At 33.6% G+C, this 17,347-nt stretch overlaps 2 protein-coding genes across 4 annotated transcripts; one reads left to right on the top strand and one right to left on the bottom strand.

Moving 5' to 3' along the window:
• The first annotated feature begins 8,379 nt into the window (after positions 1-8,379).
• LOC123905422 (uncharacterized mitochondrial protein AtMg00810-like) lies at positions 8,380-9,708 on the top strand. Its single transcript, XM_045955017.1, has one exon. The coding sequence runs from the start codon at positions 8,380-8,382 to the stop codon at positions 9,706-9,708; it is 1,329 nt and encodes a 442-aa protein (XP_045810973.1).
• A 948-nt stretch (positions 9,709-10,656) lies between these two features.
• Positions 10,657-14,993, bottom strand: LOC123911294 (probable pre-mRNA-splicing factor ATP-dependent RNA helicase DEAH2). Of its 3 annotated transcripts, XM_045962692.1 has the most exons (7): positions 14,491-14,993; positions 13,968-14,170; positions 12,749-13,833; positions 12,220-12,345; positions 11,875-12,113; positions 11,647-11,765; positions 10,657-11,171 (listed from the first exon to the last, which is right to left on the bottom strand). In XM_045962692.1, the coding sequence occupies exons 1-7, from the start codon at positions 14,746-14,748 to the stop codon at positions 11,045-11,047; spliced, it is 2,157 nt and encodes a 718-aa protein (XP_045818648.1). In that variant the 5' UTR covers positions 14,749-14,993; the 3' UTR covers positions 10,657-11,044. The 3 variants fall into 3 exon arrangements, with proteins under 3 accessions (XP_045818648.1, XP_045818649.1, XP_045818650.1); XM_045962693.1 differs by lacking the exons at positions 10,657-11,171; positions 11,647-11,765; positions 11,875-12,113 and having other exon boundaries at positions 12,313-12,447; positions 14,491-14,951; XM_045962694.1 differs by lacking the exons at positions 10,657-11,171; positions 11,647-11,765; positions 11,875-12,113 and having other exon boundaries at positions 12,334-12,457; positions 14,491-14,951.
• Between the last annotated feature and the right edge of the window lie 2,354 nt (positions 14,994-17,347).

Genomic DNA, 17,347 nt, shown 5'->3' with positions numbered 1-17,347 from the left:
TGAAATAATTGCTGCATAATTGTAAATATGTCAAAAAAAAACGGAAAGTAAAAAAAAAAAGGTACGTTTTAAATACTGAAAAGAAAAAAAAAATAGTTTTTTTAATAAAAAATCTGGACCGGCCGGTTTTGTAAAACCGGGACCGGTTCTTCCGGTTTTCACCGGTTCAGACCTGTTCATACCGGTTTTTTAACGGTTTTACGGACTAGCGGTTCTGTGATGTTGACCGGACCGGTACTAGGCCCGGTTCCCGGGCGAACCGGTCGAACCGGCCGGTCCGGTCCGATTTTTAAAACATTGTTGTGAATGCTCTTACGTAGTTTTTCTAGTATAAATTCAGAAAATACATTTTGAAGTTTTTTTCCAAGACAAAAAAAATTCGAAAAACGCGTTCCAAAATATTTATCCAAAGACAAAAAATGGAAACCCGAGAGGTAGAAAAGAAATACAAGGAATGGGAAGAGAAAAAAAAATTCAAAAAAAAAACATAACTTAGAATTAAACTGGGAGCTGCATTATTTTTAACTTTTAGAAATTTGAAGTTATTTTTCTTTTTTATACTAATTTAGTATTTAGAGTCACATTATAATATGGAGAAGTAAGAAATACGGTATTCGAACTTTAACTCTCCAATTATGTCCATAGTAACTATCAATTGAACAATTTATATCCCTAATAGCTACTATTGAGGGTGAAGGCTAAGATGCACAAGTGTTTTCTTAAGTGGTGCAAAGCGCGCCACTTATCAATAATCCTGTAATAAATATGATCTTTACAAAATTTATCATTGGATTGAAAGTTTATATCATATAGATTATCCATACAAATTTTAAAAATATTGAAAATCATTTGATATATTATAGAGACCGACCAAGATTAACGATATTCAATAAAAATTCATAAACTATTAATCATTTTGTTTTATAAAATTCGTATTCGTTAAGTGGTGCACCAACTCTTCCATTTAGCCAAAACCCCAATTGAGTTATCCTACAAGGATAATGAGTTTCTTCACAAAAGTAAAAATAAATGTCAGCAAATAGATCAAACTATAAGAAAAATAGAATGAAGAAAATAGAAAAATAATTAAAAATAAAAGGTAAAAAATTGAAACAATAGCAAAAATGAATCTGCCAAAAGAAACGTGAAAATAAAACAATAAAATACAGAAACAATACAATAATACTAAAAAAAATGACAATGACGAGGACAACACCAAATAGATAAAGGATTTTCTTTATCTACACTATTCTATGATAATTTAGAGGTATTATTCAACGAGTAAACTACCACATTAATCCTTGAAAGTGTCATTTGTTGTCAAACAAGTCCCTGAATTAACGAAAGTTTAAAAAAACTCCATGAATGTAAAGTTCGTTAGTCAGTTTAGTCCAAAACGTCAAACAACCGTTAACCTCTGATGATGTGTCTTATAATGTGCTGATGTGGCATTTTGACCGGGATATTTTGATGTTTTGTTGGATTTTTTTAGGCTTAATTAGTAAAATGGTCCCTTAAAGACATTTTTGGTTTCATATTGGTCCCTTAAAGAAAAAAAGGTATGAATAGGTCCCTTAAAGAAAAAAAAGTCTGAATAGGTCCCTTAAAGACATCTCCGTTAATCAGTTTGGTCCCTAAAAAAAGGTCCGAATAAGACCAAACTGATTAACGGATATGTCTTTAAGGGACCTATTCAGACTTTTTTTTCTTTAAGGGACCTATTCATACCTTTTTTTCTTTAAGGGACCAATATGAAACCAAAAATGTCTTTAAGGGACCATTTTACTAATGAAGTCAAGTCTATTTTAACTTTTATTTTAATTAACATTAATTAAAAAAACTTGTTCAAACCCACTTGGGGTTGGTCGAGTGGTGTTGGCTTGGGCCCTTGGAGTATGCTCCTCTCAAGGTCTTAGGTTCGATTCCCACTGGTGCCAATTTCGGTGGGCTAAGTCCATACAGAGCAAAAAAAACTCTGGCTTTAAATGGGGCCCCCGCAAGTGGGCGGTGAGATTGGTCCCGTTGGATTAGTCGGTCCTAAGGCCGGATACCAAGTTTTCAAAAAAAAAAAAAAACTTGTTCAAAAAACATTAATTAAAAAAAGAAAACATAAATTAAATATAACAACTTAAACAAACTCATGCTCAAATCTCTCACCTTCAAATTTGGAAGGGAAATCATTCTCATCTTCAAAATTGGAATCTGCTAACTTAGAAAAACAAAATCTATCCCTAAAAAAATTTAACAACAGCACAACAACATGGAAATACTATTTCATCATCTTCAAACCCAACCCTTCCTTTCATCATCATCATCACTAAAAAAAAATCATAAATGAAGGAGATAGAGAATGAGATTGAAGTGAATGAGTGTCAACACCTCCTCCATTATCTCCAGCTGGTCACCATCATCGACATTTCTATCACTGTCGACTACCTCTCCGGTTAACAATTAACATCTTTCATGTGGTTGTTCTATCTATACTCGAATCCAACGACCCAGAAGCTATCTCCCTTCAACCACAGATTGTGCCCAGATTCGTAGTGAAAGATAGAGGCTCCGTCCTCATGGTTTGGTTGAAACGTTTTTCTTTGTTTTGTAAAAAATAGTGAATATGAGACGTTGGTTGGATAACTGAACAAAATTATTTGTTAATATTTAAGAAAATTGGTAGAATTAATAGTTTATTGAGTTGATTTGATACACAATCACCTCTTGCATAACAATGGAAATGGTGTTCCTTTTTTTCTTCAGATCTGGAAAAATGGTTTTTGCTTCCCATGAAGATTTTAAGGTGAGAGGGGGATTTTGTATGAATTTGTTTTTATTTTTTAAAAAAATTAATGTTTTGATAGATGAACTGTGGCCAGAGAGATTGGAGATGAGTTTATTGATTTTGGTTGAATTTTTAGTTTTTCTAATATTTTATTGTATTTTTTATTTATAAATATTTGATTTTGAGTGTCAATTTGGTCCTTGCTTAAGTGGCTTTTAAAATTGAATAAAATAATGCCACATGTCGATCAATGAGTCAAACTTTGGGACACATCACCTAAAATAAATGGAGAGATAACCTTAGGGATGATTTTGACTAATGGAGTTTCGATTCAGAGACTTTTAAATGTTTTTCATTGATTTGAGGATTACTGTGACGACGAGTGACACTTTTAACGAAAGGGACTGTTTACTCATTATTCAACAATAACAAAGTTGTGGGTACTGTATGAAAATTTAGTTACATTGTATGTTATTGTGATAAATACTTTTAGATTATCAAGAAACGGCAGCTTACCATAAATAAACCGTAAACAATCTTAAAGAAATGAATCGTTAAGTAAATATTCTCAAATTATTAAAAAATAGTGCAGGGCCATACACAAATGATCCGTTTGAATTAACTTATTTTTGAGCTTATGCGAAACAATTTATACAAATAAATAAGCTTTTATGCAATATTATTATTTTTTCAAGATAGTTTATGAGAAAATGACTCATAAAGATACAATTTTTGTTAATAAAAACTTATAAATTAACATAAAACTTTATTTATTTGCATAAACTATTTTAATAAGCTAAAAAATAAGCTAAATCCAAACTGTCCAAAATGTAACAGGGAAACAATAACTAAAACAAAAAAGTAGAGAAAAGAAAAAAAATACTCTGTAAAAAGTGGAAGAAAAAGCAAGGAGAGAGATATTCTGGATTTGGTGACTAAAAAGCAATGTTTTAAAAATCGGACCGAAGATCGAACCAGTGAGAGCTTCGGTTCATTGTTCAATCGGTTCAATTGGTTGAACCGCTATTAAACCGTTATTGAACCGATTAATTAAAAATAAATATAATGTTGAAGAATAAATAATAATTTTAGACTCAATAATTTGATTTTTTTTTTACATAGTAAAAAAGAAAGTTAGCTCTTAAAAAAAAAAGTTAGTTTTATTTTATAATATATTGGGCCATTATTTTATCAAGTTGTATTGACCCAAAAGCCCAATTATAAGCTAAACCCTAGAATTGAAATATCCTCTCTTCCTATTAGTGAGCAGCCCCCACTCCACTTTCTATCTTATTCTCTCACGTAATTTCTTTCTTTTTCTTCTTATTTTCTTGTTTCTTCTTTTTTTCTCTTACTCAGATCTGTTTCATTCCTTTCTTATGTATGACCATCAAGAAATAAAAAACTATTGTGTGACTATAATAGATTTATTCCTTAATTTCTCAAATTCATCCGTGTATTTTTTTCTTCTTCTTCTTTTTCTTATAACAAATAACAGTGGCATTTTCATGTTTCTGTTTGGCACTTATGTTCCCGTGAAAAGAATAACTCTACCCTAGTTTGAAAATAGAAAAGATTTTTTTTTTTTTTGAAATTCCAGTTTTTTTTTATTTAGAAGAGAACCGGCTGGTTTTTCCGGTTTGCCGGTTCAGACCGGTTCAAAGCGGGTTTATCCCGGTTTAATGGACTAGCGGTTCTGGTACTTGTTCCGGACCGGTGCTGTGTCCGGTTCACGGCCGAACCGGTCGAACCGATCGGTCCGATTTTTATAACATTGCTAAAAAGTAAAAATCAAGGGAGGGGATTGTCGATGAGTTCCAACTGCTAAATAAGGAAGATGCACAGAAGGAGCAGCTCTGGCATCCGCCTGGGGACATGCCCTCGGTTGTTCTAGAATGGCTTGTTTTCAAATGCTGAATTACCCCTCTTAGGCATCTATGGAATCCGCTCTTAGGGTTCCAAACCTTACCCTTTGACAACTAGAAGTGACATATAGCTCATTCTCTAAAATATCAACGGATGCATACGGTCCATATATGCTCTTTGCTAAGGCAAGGAAAGCTGTCCAGAGTCTCCCATGACATTTCCCGAATGGAACTTAATTTTGAGGCATTGCAATGGAAGATTATTTCAAATTATCGCTGGATATAAATTTTAAGAAAGAGAAAATATAATGAATGATAAAATGTATACCTCAATTTCAAACTCTCCTATTACTCACTACTGAGTGTTGATGCTTTCAAAGAAAATTGTTCTTGTTAAGTATCAATAAGAATGATCAAAGGAATGATCAAAGGAATGATGAAATGGAGACAAATGTAAATAGTTAGTTTAGTTTTGTAACTAACTTGTAGTATAAGTTAGCATATGTTAGATATACACCAGCTTATCATGGATCCTAATCTACACTATATAAGGATCATGAACTTGTATTAGAATTCATTCAATTCAATATAATGAATCTTTCTTTCTATTTTTCCCTCTCCTTTATATCATAACATGATATCAACCGCCTTAAGATCCACCGTAACCGTTTTTCCGCTGTCGTAACCGTTTTCTGTTATCTGTTTCCGATCATCTTCTCCGACGGAATCATGCCTCCTCGCAACGCTCCAGATCCTGTTCTTGATAATTCATCTCCCTATTTCGTTCATCCTGGTGATGGACCTACTTCTGTTGTAGTTACTCCACTCCTCACCGGTTCTAACTACTAATCTTGGGCGCGTTCGATGAAACGTGCGTTAGGTGCTAAGATGAAGCTCAAGTTTGTTGATGGTTCTCTTCCTATGCCTGAAGATGATTTTGATCCTGCTTTTCGTGCGTGGCACCGTTGCAATCAATTGATTTCTTCATGGATCTTGAATTCAGTTTCACCTTCAATTGCTCAATCTGTTGTTTTCCTTGAAAACACCATTGACATTTGGAATGATCTTCGTGAACGCTTCTCTCAAGGTGACTTGATTCGAATTTCTGAATTGCAACAAGAAATTCATGCTTTGAAGCAAGAAAATCGTTCTGTTATTGATTTCTACTCTGATCTCAGAGTACTTTGGGAAGAATTGGAGCTATATCTCCCTTTTCCTTCATGCACTTGTCGTCAAAGATGTACTTGTGAGGCTATGCGTTCTGCACGCAGGAATCACACTCTTCTGCAAACAATTCGTTTCATTACTGGTTTGAATGACAATTTTTCTACTGTGAAGTCACAGATCTTGCTCATTGATCCTCTTCCTCCAATCAACAAGGTCTTTCACATGGTGATTCAACATGAACGCCAAGGTAACTTCACTGAACCTGATGAATCTAAGATTCTTGTTAATGCAGCTAAGTCAAGCAAAGTTGCTTCTGGTTCCAAGCCTCCTCGTAATTGCACTGATTGTGGCAAGGATAATCATTTTGTTGAGAATTGCTTCAAGAAAAATGGTGTTCCACCACATATGAAGAATTTTGCATCTGCTCATGCTGCAACTGAGGGAGCCTCATCTGAGCCTGTTGCAGCTACTCCTCCTTCAATTTCTCAGGAGCAGTATGATAAGCTAATGTCACTGCTTCAGAATTCTAATCTTGCTTCTACTTCTGCCTCTGCAAGTTCAGTTAAGGTTGGTTCTTCTATGATCACTGATCATACATCAGTGATTCACAAAGGTATATCTCCCACCTCTCATAATGCATGTGTTCTTAGTACTTGGATCATTGATTCAGGTGCTAGTCACCACATATGCAACTCTTTATCTTGGTTTCAATCATATATTGAAATTAATCCTATCAATATTACTCTTCCTAATGGTAATTTTGCCATTGCAAAATTTTCTGGTATTGTTCAGTTTTCAACACAATTTGTCATTACTGATGTTATATATGTTCCAAATTTCTCCATTAATTTGATTACAGTTTCAAAATTGTGTCAGTCACCTCACTATGTAGTCAATTTTACTAATTCACATTGTACTATTCATGACAAGAAGAATTTGAAGATGATTGGTTCAGCCGAGGAACATGATGGATTGTATCACCTCAAGCTTACAGATAAAGTAGCTCATGTGGCATCCATTGATGGATCTAACCACAAATTTATCCCTAAGTCATCCCTTTGGCATTTCAGATTAGGACACCCTTCCCACCTTAGATTAGCTAGCTTACAAAATAAATTTCCCTATGTAATAGCAGATCCAAATGGAATATGTGACATTTGTCACCTTGCTAAGCACAAGAAACTACCATATAGTACTAGCTTTAATAAAGCAACTCATGCTTATGATATAATCCACTTTGATATTTGGGGTCCTATTTCAATAAAGTCTTTTCATCATCATTCTTATTTTCTTATTGCTGTAGATGATTATAACAAATACACTTGGATTGTTTTAATGAAATCAAAAGCTGAGACAAGAAATCATGTTGTAAATTTGATAAAAATGATTCATACTCAACATAATCATCAAGTCAAAATAGTGAGATCAGATAATGGTCCTGAGTTTCTTATGAATGATTTTTACTCCTCTAAAAGTATTTTACATCAAACTAGTTGTGTTGAGTCTCCACAGTAGAATGGTAGAGTAGAGAGAAAGCATCAGCACATTTTAAACATTGCTAGAGCTCTACTGTACCATTCAAATTTGCCTAAAACTTTTTGGTCCTATGCAGTTTTACATGCTACTTACATCATGAATAGAATTCCTACTCCTGTTCTTCAACATAAATCTCCATATGAAATGCTTCATCAATCTTTACCAAATTTACGTGAATTAAAAGTTTTTGGCTCTCTTGCATATGCATCTACTTTAAACATCAATAGATCTAAACTGTCACCAAGAGGTAGAAAGTGTGTTTTCTTAGGCTACAAGCAAGGGGTCAAAGGATCTATTCTATTTGATCTGGATTCTAAAACCATTTTCATTTCCAGAAATGTCACTCATTTTGATCACATTTTACCATACACTACAAACAATTCACCTATTCATTGGCATTACCATTCCACCTTTGATTCTACACCTTCTGACATTCCTACACCTAACCCTGCCCATGACTTAACCACACTACCAACTGACCACAACAATAATGCTACTAACCCTACTGATATACCATCTCCTTCCCTCCCATCACTCTCTCATCAAAATGATTCATCTCCCACTCCACCACCAATTGTTAGACCAGCAAGAGTGAAACATAAGCCTACTTATCTGTCTGACTTTGTGTGCAATTCATCAGGTGAATCATTGCAATCTTCATCTTCAGGTACTCTCTATCCTATCCCCTCATTTCATTCTTTAGATCAACTGTCTTCTTCACGTAGTGTCTACACTTTGTCTCTCACACAACACACAGAACTTAAAACCTATAGTGAAGCTTGCAAGTCAGAACACTGGATTCAGGCTATGAATTCTGAACTAGAGGCCTTAGCTCGTACTGGCACTTGGAAAATTGTTGACTTACCACCCAATATCAAACCTATTGGCAGTAAGTGAGTATACAAAATTAAGCATAAATCTGATGGAACTGTTGAAAGATATAAGGCCAGACTTGTAGCTAAAGGTTACAATCAAATAGAAGGTTTAGACTTCTTTGATACTTTCTCATCAGTAGCCAAGCTTACAACTGTTAGAATGTTACTTGCTATTGCATCTATTAAGAGCTGGCTTGTACACCAACTTGATGTCAACAATGTTTTCTTGCATGGAGACTTGCAAGAAAATGTGTATATGAAAATTCCAGATGGTGTTCAGTGTGCAAAGCCTAATCAAGTATGCAAGTTGCTCAAGAGTTTGTATGGTTTGAAACAGGCTAGTCGTAAATGGTATGAGAAACTCACATCCTTGTTAGTCAAGGAGGGATATACACAGTCCACATCTGACTACTCTCTATTTACCATCAATCAACAAAGTCATTTTACTGCATTGTTAATATATGTTGATGATGTGATTTTGACTGGCACTGATATACAAGAGATCACTAGAATCAAAACTATCTTGGACAACAATTTCAAAATTAAGGATTTAGGTGTGGTAAAATATTTCCTTGGTTTGGAAGTTGCTCATTCCAAAGAAGGGATAAGTATATCTCAGAGAAAGTATTGCCTGGATTTGCTTCATGATTCTGGTTTGCTTGGATCTAAACCTGCTTCTACACCATTAGATCCATCCATCAAACTACATCAAGATAATGGTAAACCATTTGAGGACATAAGTTTGTATAGAAGACTTGTTGGAAAACTATTGTACCTCACCAACACCAGACCAGATATCACATTTGCTACTCAACAGTTGAGTCAATTTTTACATAATCCAACTGTAACTCACTACAAAGCAGCATGTAGGGTTATTAGATACCTCAAACATAATCCAGGAAGAGGCCTTATCTTTCGCAGAAATTCAGATATGCAGTTACTTGGATACTCAGATGCAGATTGGGCTGGATGTTTAGATACAAGAAGATCTACAAGTGGTTATTGTTTCTTTCTTGGTTCATCTCTCGTATCATGGAAGGCAAAGAAACAGTCCACTATTTCAAAATCTTCCTCTGAAGCAGAATATAGAGCACTCTCATCAGCAACTTGTGAATTGACTTGGCTTCTATACCTACTGAAAGACTTGCAGATAGAATGTGTTAAGCAGCCAGTCTTGTTTTGTGATAATCAAAGTGCATTGCATATAGCTTCAAATCCAGTCTTTCATGAAAGAACTAAACATATAGAGATAGACTGTCACATTGTTAGGGAAAAGGTACAAAATGGATTAATGAGACTGCTTCCCATATCCACACAAGATCAATTAGCAGATTTCCTAACAAAAGTTCTGCCAGTGCCCAAGTTCAATCATTTCATGTCCAAGCTTGGATTGCTTGATATCTACCAAGCATCAGCCTGTGGGAGGATGTTAAGTATCAATAAGAATGATCAAAGGAATGATGAAATGGAGACAAATGTAAATAGTTAGTTTAGTTTTGTAACTAACTTGTAGTATAAGTTAGCATATGTTAGATATACACTAGCTTATCATGGATCCTAATCTACACTATATAAGGATCATGAACTTGTATTAGAATTCATTCAATTCAATATAATGAATCTTTCTTTCTATTTTTCCCTCTCCTTTATATCATAACAGTTCTTTATCTTCTCCACTCCTTCTTCTCAGCTCTTCAACATCCTTCTCTATTACATACTTACTCAGGAAAATATTGATTGCTCTCTTGTGAGTGGAGTGTGTGTGTGTGTGTGTGTGTGTGTGTGTGTGTGTGTGTGTGTGTGTGTGAGCAGAAAATAGAACATGCTAAAAAGATGACATAACTTGTTTTTACTCATTGTCAGAAAAAATTCATGAGTGACTATAATAGCTATCATTTAAAAGCAAACATTTTATATAATTCAGAGCGCCTGAGGTAAAAAAAAGCTACTATCAAAATAGGTTACTTTTGCAAACTACGCAAATTGATTCAAACTCAACTTGCAGTTTCATATCAAACATTTTAGAGTGACAGTTACAAAGTTAATAATCAGTAAAGGCTAATCTAAACAACTATTTTTGCAGGAGAGGTATCTCAAACTTCTGTAAAGGCAAGTATAAGTTATTCACAAGCTTAGTTGATGCTGTCACAACCTCATTAGTGAAAGACATTGTTAAACTATAAAATGCATACCCAATTTGATGGCTTTCAATCATGTTTGATGGCCAGTGACACACCAACTTTGTTATTGCAATTTGCTTATGATGCCGAGATTGGTTCAATAAAATTTATGTAGATTTGATCACTTTAAAAACTGGTTCCATCAAATCAAATAAAGAATAAACACGCATGATTCAATTTAGAACTTGCACAAATTTCAGCAAGGGTTTCAAAAAAGAAGTAATTTTACTTTTGGCAATTCATAAATAAGAGGGGAGTGCAACAAACAGAACAACATGCCAAAAAGATGACATGCCAGAATATTGGAGTAAAGCATTACCAGTTGACATTACTTCAAAACAAAATCGTATATTCCAGACGCTTGCTAAATATAACAATCGCATCCCGAAAAACAAATTTGACCTCGATAAATAAATCCGTAAGGTACAACAGAACAAGGTCTAGGAATATAAAATGTTACTACTCTAGTGGTACAAGGAACTCTGCCAATTCTTTCACTAAAATTACTGACAATCAGCATGTCCTTCAAAGGAAATAAGGAAGTAGTATAGTGAACATTCCCATGACGATATTATGATGTCAACTTGCAGGAGATGAAACATCAAATTTCAATCCAAAGGCAGAAAAGGTATGGTAAGGCTTCCTTCATTTACGAATCCGGGCTTCATCCTTTTCTTTCTCTCGTTTCTTGTAAAGCTTTTCAAGAACACGCTTTGCTTCACATTGTGGGAAATTAGACAGATCATAGTAATGTGGTGCTATATCAACTAACCTGTCAAATAACAAATGATCATCGAATTAAATACATCTCAATAACATCAACAAAAAATAGAATCACAAGGTCAACGACAAGATAAGTGGCATTCAACGAATTGTGTCTGCATCTATGTACTTCATATTTTCAAATGTTATTCATTGATGAGAGGAATTTTCTTTCACGTGCACAGCAAGATATTTAGTAATTTAGGTTTATAAACTATTGTCCACTTCAATAGCATGTAGCTTAGCTTAACTGAACAATGTATTATTTCTAACTTAACAAAAAAGAAAATGAAAAATGTATATAGTTACTTGTGGAAAAGTTAGAAGAGGAAAAAACTTGAGGTATAAAACTGATTTAACCTTCTGTAAGAAGCTCTAAGACTTAAATTATTTCAAAACGATTTCAAGTTTTCTTTCCTAGTCAAGGCTTGTAAAAAGCATTTTGCCAGCTCAAGACTATTACAACTTACAAAATATAAACTCACCATTCACCGCGTATATCTGTCACAGTACGTATATAATTCCGACTGGTAAGAACATATTCATTATAGATAACCCACTCGGGCTTGTGATCCAGGCAATTTGATGGATGCAAGTTTACCACCTACACAAGAGCAGAACCATAAATTTGATTGCAATCCTTCAGCCTAGACAATAGCTATTTTGGCAATACAAAATGAAAAGTAAAGGTACATAAAATAATTTTAGCAAACCTGGTTGTCTTTCACTGTCAAGTAGTGTCCTGTCCGCTCAAGATGAGCCACCTGCATGAAATATCCTGCTAGCATTGACTTTCTTATGTTGATGTAGTAGTCGCGACTATTGAAGTCTGTGCTGCATAACTTCAAGTTAAACCGAGCCATGATACGAACAAGCTGTTGTCGAACATTATCAGCTGATTTGAGTGCCCTGTTATTAATGAAGTTGTCGTAGCACCAAGAAGCATCCTCATCTGAAAAGCCATTAACATACATTTAATGAACTTCAACATCAGGAAAAAAATAAACAGCAAGATATTGAGAATAAAATGAAAAAGGTCAGCAGAAATATGCACTTACTGTTTTGCTTGTAGGCGTGGTATACATTCAAGAGCGTGAGATGATCTCCATCAATGTGTGCAAACCTAGCCTTCGCTTCATCCGCAGCTTTTGCTGCCTCCCTAGGCCGGATAAAGCAATTGGGTACTAAAGAAAGAAATTGATTATCACAGACGAGGTCCACGGAAGGTCAGCAGATGCATAGAGGCGAGAGCACACCATTTTCTTCATGAGAGAATAACTGAGAAACTGCAACTATCTGCATCAGCACTTACTTAGAATCCTATGGTACATGCCAACCGGGGGCATGAAATCCAGAGAACACAGTTGCTGATGACTACCTAACAGGACACACTACACTAACCACATTCATGTGCAACTGGGCACACATGTAAGCAGTCAAACATCCCCATCATGTGCATTGCATTACCAGTGCACATGAACAGATGCCATACATTCATTTCAAATGAATCCCAACTCAACTATTATGGCGGGACTCTGGACAGACACAAAGCAATAATAATAAAAAGTAAAGAAAAGAGAGTCATACCTGATAGCATGGCAGAAATTGAAAGAATCTCATTTGAACAGTTGAATTCGGGACTAACAACAAGCATCTTTGACATCTGAGGGTCCAACGGAAACTCGCTCATAATTTCACCCAGCTTTGTTAAGTTACCTTCATCATCCAGTGCACCCAAGTAATTCAACACTTCCAAAGCACGCATTAAGGTTTCAGGGGCAGGAGGGTCCATGAAGTCAAAATGCACTAAATCATCTATACCCAGTTTCTTCAATGTAAGAACTGTGTTGGCAAGATTAGATCTCAAAATTTCAGGATAGGTCTGAGGCTGAAGATCATTATTGAAACTTCTTTCGGTATAAAGTCTAAAGCATTTCCCCGGTTGAGTTCTTCCAGCACGCCCAGATCTCTGATGTGCACTAGCCTTTGATATCGGAGACACCAACAAAGACTCAACACGAACTCGAGGGTTATAAACCTTCTGCTTAGCAAATCCAGGGTCAATAACATAGACAATACCATCAATTGTCAACGAAGTTTCTGCTATGTTTGTTGATACCACAATCTTCCTTCCAGGGGGGCCTCCCTCCTTAACTGGAGGTGGAGCTGGCTCAAAAATCTTCTGCTGCATTGCTGGGGGAAGAGTAGAATACAATGGTACTGCTTTCACAGGGCCCACCTGGTCACCCAAATTTGCAACTTCTTTCGATATTCTGCGGCATGCATCTTCTATCTCCTCCTCTCCAGTAAGAAAAACAAGTATGTCTCCAGCAGGTTCACACATGTGAATCTGCACCACTGTCCTAATAGCAGCCTCCATGTAATCCCTTTCTGGTTCCTGAGTATAAAAAATTTCCACTGGATGTAACCTTCCAGGAACTTTCATAAGTGGGGCACCAAAAAAATATCCTTGAAACTTTTCAGCTTCAAGCGTTGCACTCATAACCACCAACTTCAAGTCAGGTCTGTTTTTAAGAACTTCCTTAAGAAGACCAAATAGCACATCAGTAGCCAAAGTCCTTTCGTGTGCCTCATCAAGAATAATTACTTTGTATCGCTCCAAAAGTGGATCCGTCATTGCTTCTCTCAAAAGCATACCATCAGTTAGATACCTGCGGTGGGGATGCAAAACACATTCCATTTGAGAATCAAAGAGGTGGGGAAAACAATGTTATATAAAACAGCATTACAAGCTACAAATACAATTCAAATACATAAAGTAATTTCAAGCAAAATAAAAACATACTTCAAAACTGTCCTTGCACTACTACAATCCTCAAAACGGATGCTATAACCAACTTCTTCCCCAATAGTGACATCCATCTCTTCAGCGACACGGCGTGAAACAGACATTGCAGCTACTCTACGAGGCTGAGTGCATGCAACCATCATCTTCTTGCGTTTATCCGGGGTCTCTAAATCAACAGCTTCCAAAACAAATTGAGGAATCTGTCACCCAAAGGTACACAACAAAAACAATAAAATTAGCAACCTACACACTTAGACAACCAATCCTACCCATAAAACATCAAGTGGTATTCACTACATGGTTAAGTAATGACTTCACAGCCCTTGGTAGTGTTTATATAATTTCATATACTTTGGGGACTAAATTAAGGGATTTCATATACATTAGACACTACAACTTATTCTTAATGTATATAAACACTAATGAGCTAACATAGATAGGATTAAATAATTGATGGTTTATTCATTAATAAATAAATAAATAAATAAATAAGATGCAGAGTGAAAAAGAAAATCAATACCTGAGTGGTTTTACCACTACCAGTTTCACCAACAAGAATCAAAGTTTGATTATCCTTCAAAACTTGCAAAAAATCATCTTTCTGGTGCCAAACGGGAAGGGTTTTCCTCTTATCTAGAATATCGAAGTACCTTTGAGAGTAAGGTTTACCATTCCAGTGATTAACGAGACTGTTGCCGTTGGTTTTCACCATCTTAGAAGCAGCAGAGTCGTCAACGACGTCGAATAAACTCACTTTTCTTTTCCTTTCTGTACCCATCAAAACCCTAATAATAACAATTCGGCACCGTTTCAAATCAGAATATACCTTTCACAAATTCCACACACACACAATAATATATTGAGGACAAGTGTGGGACGAGAGTGAAATTGAAGGAAGACCCTAGAAAACACGCACGCAGGCCCTCGCTCGCCAACGTTAGGGCTAAACCGGTGGTATACTAATGGAAAAACGGGGTAAACCGACAATACTAATGGGTAAACCGGGTCTTTTAAAATCAAACTATATTGGGCCTATAAGACCCGCACTGCTATAAAAAGCCTATAAAATCTCACTTTTTTTTCCATTTACTTTTGTTTTTCTTCTAAAATACTGCTCTCACTTCTTAAGTTTTGATACTAATTATAAATATAACTAGGTGTTCAACCCGTGCGTTGCACGGGTTTGATTAGAATGTTTTTTTAAAAAAAGTTGTGTTTTATAATAAATTGTATTAAAAATGATAATTTTTTTAGATGTGTTGAATTATTCTTCGATTATAAAAGTGACTTTTAAAATATTTTTAATTTTTTTCTCCATTCAAGTGAATCTATAATATAGATAGATAGATAGATAGATAAAAATTGTTTTAAACACAGACAATGTGTCATTCAGATGTATATAGAAATTAATAGAAGTGCAGTCGATTAGTGTATTATATTAAAAATTTGTTTTATTAATCTTATTTTTTCTGTGTTTGATTTATATATCATCAAATTAGTGTAATTTATATTTTAATGTATTTTTTGATTTTTTGATTTTATCTTAATTATACTTCAATCTCATTATTATTTTATATATGAAAAAGTGGTTGATACTTGTCTTGACCTTTAATTTATAAGAATAAGATGACATGTTAATTAATCGTAAATTATTTTGAAGTATTAATTTTTTTATACTTTAAAGAGGCATTTTATATTAAACTAAATATTGAAAGATGTACTCTTCAACCCGTGCGTTACACGGGCTTCATTAGAATGATTTTTAAGAAAATTTCATTAGTAATAACAATTCTGATAAATATTTTTTTAAAAATATAATTAAAATATTTTCAAACATTTTTATTTCGTCAATTGAATATATAATATAAAAAAATGGATAAAAAATTGCTTTTGACATAGACAATTATTTCACTCTTCAAAAAATTATTTATTTGTTGTTTATTTTAACATATTTTTAGGTTTTAGGAAAAAAAATTGTCAATTATAAATAGGTACTATCAAAATTTTATTCTAACTTTAGTTATGAAATTATTATTATTTTTTAAATAAATGAAATCACTCAAATAATTTAAGAAAAATTGTTTTTTTAGAATGATGTTTAAGAAAATTTTATTAATAATAATAATTTTGATAAATATATTATTTTTTAAAAATACAATTAAAATATTTTTAAACATTTTATTTTCGTCAATTTATATAATATAGAGAGACAGATAAAAATAGTCAATTATAAATAGTTATTATCAACAATTTTTTTCTATCTTTAGTTATGAAATTATTTTTTGTTTAAAAAAAATGAAATCATGTAAATAAAAAAGCAAAATCAAACAACTTTCAAATATATCATTCAGACATTTTATGATGATAACTTCTATAGTATGGTCTGATGGCTTTACATACATGTCTTAGATCGGGAGGTAAATATAAATTTGCTCTTTGAACTATAAAGTTTTCAATATGATCACACTGTTTTTAGTAAAAAAAAAAATTACTACCTTCGTCACAAATTATAAGTTGTTTTAATCATTTCACACAAACTAAAAAATGTAGTTAATTTTGTATAGAAAAATATAATCAAAAGTTATTTTACAAAAGTTATAATCAAAAGTTAATTTTGGAGCTGTCACATAAGCTTTTTAATGTTTTAGAGCTGCCACATCAGTATTAATGTAGTTTGTTTTAATGTATAGATAGGTAGTTGGAAATTCAAAAGGTATGTAGGAGAAAATTATTTTTTAAAAAATACATCTATTTTAATAATTAAATATCAAATTCATGAGTGGGTATTAAGTAGAGCATGATAAAGTTGTTATAAAGAGCTTTCAAAAGAGCTTTTAAAACAACTTTATCATGCATGTGTAAGTAATATTTTATAAGGTTAAATATATATTTTTAATCCCTCTAAATATATTTTAAATAAAGTCACGACATTATTAAAATGATGAGTAGCACTGAAACAAAATGATGAGATTATCAATTCACTAAGCATGTGAAAGGAGACTTTAAAAAAATGAACTAAAAATGAATGAAATGCTTGCATAAGCTTTAAGAAATACATCATACTTTATCTTGACGTTGTAATTATATGTAAGAATTTTTTATTTTTTGTGGATCGTCTTGGTACAATCATATGATTTTTTTTTTAATCTTAGTATAGAGGCAAAAATACGCTTAGCATTGCTCATCGGAAAGGTTTGAATAAACTCTTGTTAAAATGTAATTTATCTTTGGACATTTTTTATCTTTCTAATCCATTGATTCAGTTCCTTTAAATTATGAATCAAATGCATCAAATAGTGTAACTGCTTACTCTTACTCTCCTCGAAGCAATTTACAATTTTTCTTATTCAAAAGAATGCAATGACTCTACAATGACT

The sequence above is a fragment of the Trifolium pratense genome, linkage group LG2, assembly GCF_020283565.1.
Source record: "Trifolium pratense cultivar HEN17-A07 linkage group LG2, ARS_RC_1.1, whole genome shotgun sequence".
NCBI lineage: Eukaryota > Viridiplantae > Streptophyta > Magnoliopsida > Fabales > Fabaceae > Trifolium > Trifolium pratense.
The sequence above is the reverse complement of the archived record's forward strand: the minus strand, read 5'-3'. Positions and strand labels throughout refer to the sequence as shown.

Excerpts from the sequence above, each read along its gene's own strand:
- LOC123911294 (XM_045962692.1), bottom strand. The coding sequence starts at position 14,748 with ATGGGTACAGAAAGGAAAAGAAAAGTGAGTTTATTCGACGTCGTTGAC. Across the intron at positions 13,834-13,967 it reads AGTGCAAGGACAGTTTTGAA|GTATCTAACTGATGGTATGC; the intron begins GTATGTTTTTAT and ends TCCCCACCGCAG. Across the intron at positions 12,114-12,219 it reads CCACGCCTACAAGCAAAACA|ATGAGGATGCTTCTTGGTGC; the intron begins GTAAGTGCATAT and ends ATGGCTTTTCAG.
- LOC123905422 (XM_045955017.1), top strand. The coding sequence starts at position 8,380 with ATGTTACTTGCTATTGCATCTATTAAGAGCTGGCTTGTACACCAACTT.